Source organism: Vicia villosa, linkage group LG6 (assembly GCF_029867415.1).
Source record: "Vicia villosa cultivar HV-30 ecotype Madison, WI linkage group LG6, Vvil1.0, whole genome shotgun sequence".
In the NCBI taxonomy this organism is placed as follows: domain Eukaryota; kingdom Viridiplantae; phylum Streptophyta; class Magnoliopsida; order Fabales; family Fabaceae; genus Vicia; species Vicia villosa.
In genome coordinates, this window is record NC_081185.1 from 123,708,898 (window position 1) to 123,716,369 (window position 7,472).

Below are 7,472 nucleotides of genomic sequence, written 5' to 3' on the forward strand. Positions count from 1 at the left end.
TTTAGACATGAAACATATTGAGAGGATTGTGATTATATGTATCATTCATGAGTTCACATATTTGATCAAGAAAATATCTTAGAAGCAAATTATCAAAAACAAATCTAATCTTGACATTCTTTTACCATCTTTTAAAACCACATACCAAGTTTAGCACTTCTTGCATGAGATTAAAGAATTACGTTACCAGAATCAAAACCAAACCCCATGATAACTTTAACTCACGACAAAATAGACTATAGAACGGCGGTGATATCTCAATAATCCTTGTGGAAACGATAAACGAAAAGTACCACAATACTCGTTCAACAGTCTTTGATGTGAGTGCACCTTCCCATTAAAGATGTTTTGTATGATGTCAAAATTAGGACAACTTTAGCATTTCTGTATTTTGGACGGTATCTCTGAGTCTTAATGCACATCTTAGTATTAGGGAACTGATAATGTGTTTAGAAAAGGTTTTATACATTAAAAATCAGATTTTATATGAAAAACGGGTCTATGTGTCGACACATAAGTGCTATGAGTCGACGCATGTGGATGCGTTTTAAAGCTTGTAGCCTATGTTTCTCTCGTGTCGACACATAAGGGTGTTCAGGTCAACAAATAGAAGAAAATTTTCTTCTATGAGTCGACACATGTCGTATGAGTCGCACATGAAGATGATTTTTAAAGCCCGTGGCTTTTGTTTCTCATGAGTCGACACATGACCTTATATAGGTCGACACATGCTGTAAAATGAGTCGACTCATGACTTACATGTGTCGACACATGCAACAACATTTTTGAAAATTTGTAATCTTTCAAACGAGATGAAACCTGAAAATATACACAGAGTTCTCTTAATCTTCAACCTTATATTTATGCATAAACACAACAATCACATATAATCATTCTTGTTGAGTGTCATCTAGATTCAATGTTGATAACATCCAATTTAGGTTGTTGAATTATAAATTGTGTTGAGAATCTTTGGGGGTTTCATTGTGAAAAATATGTTAGGGTTTGTCCACTAAGATCAAGGTTTTGATTTGGGGGTTTGCATAAGATTTTTCAATACGGATTCACCCGAGTGAAAGCTTCGAAGAAGGTGGTTCTGTCGAAGGAGTAACGGTAACCAGATGATCGTTTGGGAACTTGGGTCACGATAACTTGCAATTAGATTCATCCGAGTTAAAGCTTTGAAGAACATCGGTTCTGTCAAAGGAGTAGCGGTAACTAGAGGATCAATTGGTATTATCGGATTACTTGATCGAGCTCAAGATCAAGGGAAGAGAAAGAGTTAGGATCAACATCAAACATTGGGTTTGTAGGGTTGTATTGCTAATTTTATCTTGTAATTGATTTTTTCAAAGTAAGATTAATATCTCAATTCAATTTGGAATTGAGGGCAAACGTAGCCGTAGCGAGGACGATTAATGAACTGCCGAAATAAATCCTTGTGTCCTCTCTCTTTCTCTCTCTCTCTCTCTCTCTCTCTCATTTACTTTAAATTTCAAATTGTTTAATTCACTGATTATGCAATCGATACGTATAGAAAAATACTTTACTTATCAAACTTGAAAGAGTTTTGTTGATTATATTATAATCCATAAGATTGTAATTGATTTCTCATATCAACAAAACCAAAAGGAAAATCTGAAAAATCGATTGTTCACCAAGTGTTCGATAACATTGTATTTGTTACTAATTTCATTGGAAATTGACTGCCTTTGTGATCATATTCGAACTAGTGTTTGTGAAATATATTGACTAATAAAATTATCATTTTCATCACATACAACATTGGTTTAACACATATCTGAGCTTTTCAATAACGGTTCGATTTAGAAGATAAAAGATTTGGGTGTCTTCCGCTAGCCATAGTTTTTAACAAAGTTTTTAAAACACTATTTCAACAAACTATTTTTTTTAACTTGGGACCTATTCACCCCCTCTAGATAAGTTGTCTTCGTCTAACAAGTGGTATCACGAGCTCCGATTCATTCCGTGCTTCAAAAATGCTTATTAAATTGTGGCTTATGAACCTAAAGGGGCATACAATATAGCACCTATTTTTACTGGTGAAAACTATGATTGTTGGAAAGCTTGTATACGTATCCTATCAACTCCTATGACCGGGGATTATGGAACGCCATTATCAATGGTCCAAATCAAATTATAATGACCAATTTTATTGATGTTGTTGTTGGAATAAAATCTATTCATGCTCATACTCCTTTGAGAGGAACAAGTGCTTATAGGAGGTTATGGATGTTTCCAACTCACTCCTTGCCATATAAACTACCTTAGAACCTTTAGGGTATCTTGGTTCTCTGTCTGAAAAGATGCAGCTACTAGTTCAAATGATAGATGATAAGGACGAAGCTCTAATTGAGGCAAAGCGGTCCTTAGAAGCTTTCCAAAAGAGGACTGAGGAGTTAGAGAAAGCTTTGAAGGAATCTCAAGATAATCATCGAAAGATCGGGGCCGATCTTACCAACATGCATGAAGAAAATCTTTCTCTTTGTAAGGAGTTGTCTCAATCTTTCTATTTGTAAGGAGTTGTCTAAATACTTTAATGTGCGATGTCTATGTTCTTGATGGTCAGAAGATCTCAAAAGTTCCTCTAATACTTGAATTTGTTGGTTCCTTCATTGTATATAAGGCCACTTCTTGGACAATGCAGTCCTTTGGTACGACATTCAATAGACTTTCTTCTATCCGAGTGAGTCTGCCAGTGTTGGCTTGTGAGATTTGTTGTTGGATCATCCTGAACATACCATTCAACATTTGTGAGTTGCTTCCAGTCATAAATTGGCTTCCAGAAGTTGGAAACTAAGAAGTATTTCATGCCTAGTGGCTACAGGGGGTGCATTTAATCGGATGGATGATCCTCCTATGTAGAATTACTAAGCATTGAAGGTGGCTGGAGGAGGCTGAAGGGATCCTTTGATCATTTTTTGTTGTACATAATTTGGTTGTGGAGCAAAAGGAGTAAGCACAAGACAATTTTCTACAGTGTTAGTAGCCACTTTTTCCAGACGTTCAGTTGCGGGCCAAATAGTTTTTTACGGTGCCATTGCTTCACAATTCTGGTGAAATAGAATTTAACCGCAAATTCAGTAGAACTGATTTGAAGTGTAGATATACACCTTGATCGGTGTGGATCTAAGTATCTTGACTACACTCTCATCCCTATCTCACTGTCATTACTTTTCTATATACCAAAATAATTTCATCACATCTCACCCATACCGTCCCTTCGCAAGGATCACATACAAATCCAAAATACATACACCATTTTGAAATTGCCTTAAAAAAAACTTGTAGAGGCTCAACCTTTCAATTTTTAAGAGAGTTCGTCAGATACACTATTTAGCCATGGGTTAACTATCACAGAGGTTGTTATATACATTATTTAATAACGGTTTAACTGTGACAAATGTATATTAAAATTTTATTTAACTATGATTTATCTATGATAAAATTTTGAATTTGTATTGTGCCTGACGTGCACATTTTTATCGTCCACTTTGATAAAGTTACATTTTGCCATGCAAACTATAAGGGAAAAAACTTTTAACTAAATTTATAAATAAAATAATTTTCAAATAAATTTAAAAATCAATCATAATACAATTATACAAAGATTTTTAAGTCTCTCTTATCATATTGCTATGACCACTACTACAATCACATTTTATTTATAATTTTCTACAATTTCAATTTAAAACGAGTGTTACGCATTTTGATCGGGAGAAGGAAAAACAAAATTTTTAAAGCTAGTGAACCCTCCATCAACTACGAGATTGTGACCAGAGATAAACTTAGAATCATCGGATGCCAAGTACAATGCAGCCCTAGCAACATCAATGGTCTCACATTTGGCACCCTTGAGAACACCAAGCCCATTGACAATTTCTCCTATTTGTTCTTGGGTTAAACCGGTAAGAAATTTTCCAATTTGACTTATTGACATTGGTGTAGGAATTGCAGCTGGTGATATACAATTTATTCTAATCCCAGCTCCACATAGTTCACTAGCCACAGATTTCACAATCCCAGGTATTGTAGACTTTGATATTGTGTATGGATGAGGCCCAAGCCCACCAAGTATCCCACTTATGCTTGATGTGCATATAATTGATCCATAGCTCTTTGGTATCATCGCCCGCGCTGCATGTTTTATACCTGTAATAACGAGTTTATTGTTGTTACATCTAAATCATAAAAATTTAAAGGATTAAAAACATATTTAACCCTAAAAAATACCAGCAATGACTCCAGTAACATTGATTCTCATGACTTTCTCAAATTCATCAAGGTCCAATTCTGTTACGCTTGGTGGGAATATTGGGCCTGTTATGCCAGCATTGTTGTACATGATGTCTAGTTTACCATACTTTGCTATGGCAACATTCACTACTTCTTCTATTTGGGCCTCAATAGTGACATCACACTCCATATATTGTGCTGATGGGCCTAATTCTTTTGCAACTTGTGGCCCAAGTTGAGTGTCGTTGTCAGCAATTATTACTTGGGCTCCATTTTGGATAAATTCATGGGCCGTGGCCTTTCCAAGCCCACTTGCCGATCCTGTTATGATTGCCACTTTTCCTTCCAACCTGCTTTTTGGAACCAAAATGAATAAAATTGAATAAATTAATGAGAATCATCATGGGTGTGTGGAAAGAAGTATGGGGATGATAAAAGTATTTTTGCTTGGTTTTAAATTTTGAGTGGAATAGTGGAGCACTATAGACTATAGAAGATGATGGCGATGATGATTTATGATGGTTTCTTATCTAAATGTAAAATATTTTAGCTTTATTTCAAATGTCTAAATCAAAAAGCATCATTTCTTTTTCACAAAGTTGGAGGATGATGTTGCGGACCAAACATTCACCCAACAACAGTTTCATGAGATTGTATATTCCTTAAATGACTTTTAAAAGGAGTATGAGACAAAATCTTAAGCATAAAAAATCAACAAACTAATAAAATAAGTCTAAAAGAGATGAAAATTTTGTGTCAAATATGTGGTATAAAATTTGACGAGATAATATTATAAATGATAATATTAAAGAAAATATTAGAGAGAAATGAGGTAACACTATGAAATACAAATGTTGAAAAATCGGTTTATTTGTTTTAGACATATAGTCTATAAATTTTATTGTGAGAAAAATAGATTATATATAGATGAATCAAATAAGGCTTAAATAGTCCCTTCGTCCCTGTAAGTTAGCGTGTTTTTGAGTTTAGTCCCTGTATCTTCTATATCTCACTTTCTTGTTGACTGCGATTTTTTATGTTTTTTTTATATTTAATGATTTAATTTAATGATTTAATAATTCCACGTAGGCCAACTTCTTCTGTTTTTTTGATTTTGGTCCTTGTAGGGTCAAATTATAACATTTTCAAAAATGTGGGTAATAGGTTTCGAACCCACTCCCTTTAAATCATTTCTTTCATTCATTTCCACTAAGCCACTTGTGCTAGTTGATATTTATTTGCAATGCATGCTATTTGATTATAAATGATATTTGATTTTTAAATGCATTAAATGTTGTTTGTTTTTTAAATGCAATGTTTCCTCTCTTTTTTTGGTACAATAATATATGCTATTTTTAAATGCATTTTTTATGTTACAATATATTATTATTTATTATTTATTTATTTCTATTACTGTATATTATTATTTATTAGAACAAAACAATAATTATTATCAAAATTCAAAACAAAACAGCAATTATTACCAAAATTCAAAACAAAACAAAATTTATTTCAAAAAAAGTATATTTTGAATTAACGTATAAATTAAATATATGGTCTCCAATTTATTATTGAGTTGAAAAATGTGTTGTACATTGAATGAATTTATAAAGTACTTAAAATATATCATACATATTGAAGTTTATTTATAAAGTAAAAATAATGTTTGAATAAATATTTGTACTATTTAATATATAGACTATTTTTAAAATATTTAGACTATTTAAACTATTCAACAATTTAAACAAAATTTAACACATTTCATTTAAAAAATTCATTTAAACAAAATTAACACAAGTATGTAATATATACTTATGCATTGCAATTATAAAACAAGAAATACAAGTGGCCTGGTGGATATACAAGGTTGTGGTAAGTAGGAGGTTCAAGGTTCAAACCTTGATCACATAAGCATTTTTGTAACAGAACTTTGACGTCAGGGACCAAAGTCAACAAGAAAGTGAGATATAGGGATTCAGACCAAAAAAAAAAATACAGGGACTAAATTCAAAAACACGCTAACTTACAGGGACCAAAGGACTGACTTAAAAATTTATAAGTGAAATTATTTTAAAAAATATTGATTTTAACGAATTAGATAAAAATATAATATTAAATACACTATTATATCGAAATTTGATCTAGGTAATTGACCAATTATAATTTGATCTAAATTTGGATTTATTATTAATTAGTCTAGAAGTGTATGAGAAGAGAATCATTGAAGAAGTTTAATAAAAATATATATAAATGAAGAGTGAAATAGTGATAGCTGTTTGTGTAGGTTAGATGAGTGACATGAGAACATGTATATGGGAGGCAGCTAGCGGGATTTGTTCCATGTGTTTCATGGATTTTGGTTCCCATTCTTTTTATTTGTCTCTTTACCCTCAACTCAACTCTCACTAATCTTATATTACTATTCTACACTGTTTCATTTTTCTATTCATATTATGTTAAATCATATATAAAGACAGAAAGAGACTCCTCTAAAGTGAGATATATAATATATTAATAACAAAAATCATAAATAGTTAAAATGTAAGTCAAGTTTACCTTATGTAAATTTAGTGTAGCATAATCAAAACCAGGGAATTACTAAAAATGTAATAAAAAAATGTAATTCATTTATGAAGAATTCAGATAGCTTTAATGAGAGTTATTACCTTCTTCCACCAACTACTGAACTTGCATAGAATCTGCTGCTTTTTTTAACCAGACTACCATTTCTCATGTTGATGACCTTCAAGTTCAACTCCCTGCATTAAAGATCAAAACACAAATCTAACTTCAAAAAACTCCAACCACTTATACAACACTATACTTTACAAATGTATAAAATAGTTATTTTCAGGTTTCAAATTAGAAACTAAAAGAATGAACCTTGCAAGTGTTCTCAACATGATGATGCAAGATCTGATTCTGATAGAAACAACTAGAGCGTTGACCTTGGATGATGGATCTAGGTACCTCTGGCTAAAGGAAACACAAATGATCAGTATTTAAGGAAGGAGTTCGACAATATATATATATATATATATATATATATATATATATATATATATATATATATATATATATATATATATATATATATATATATATATATATATATATATATATATATATATATATATATATATATATATATATATATATATATATATATGTGTGTGTGTGTGTGTGTGACTTATGAATTAAATTATAATATTCCT

The 7,472-nt window shown here is 31.6% G+C and overlaps 1 protein-coding gene across 2 annotated transcripts; it reads right to left on the minus strand.

Annotated features, from left to right (window-relative positions):
• Positions 1 to 3,646: 3,646 nt before the first annotated feature.
• On the minus strand, positions 3,647 to 7,248 carry LOC131612269 (zerumbone synthase-like). 2 transcript variants are annotated; one of them, XM_058884076.1, is made up of 4 exons: positions 7,141 to 7,248; positions 6,924 to 7,016; positions 4,255 to 4,607; positions 3,647 to 4,173 (listed from the first exon to the last, which is right to left on the minus strand). In XM_058884076.1, the coding sequence occupies exons 1-4, from the start codon at positions 7,158 to 7,160 to the stop codon at positions 3,722 to 3,724; spliced, it is 918 nt and encodes a 305-aa protein (XP_058740059.1). In that variant the 5' UTR covers positions 7,161 to 7,248; the 3' UTR covers positions 3,647 to 3,721. The 2 variants fall into 2 exon arrangements, with proteins under 2 accessions (XP_058740059.1, XP_058740058.1); XM_058884075.1 differs by having other exon boundaries at positions 4,255 to 4,610.
• Between the last annotated feature and the right edge of the window lie 224 nt (positions 7,249 to 7,472).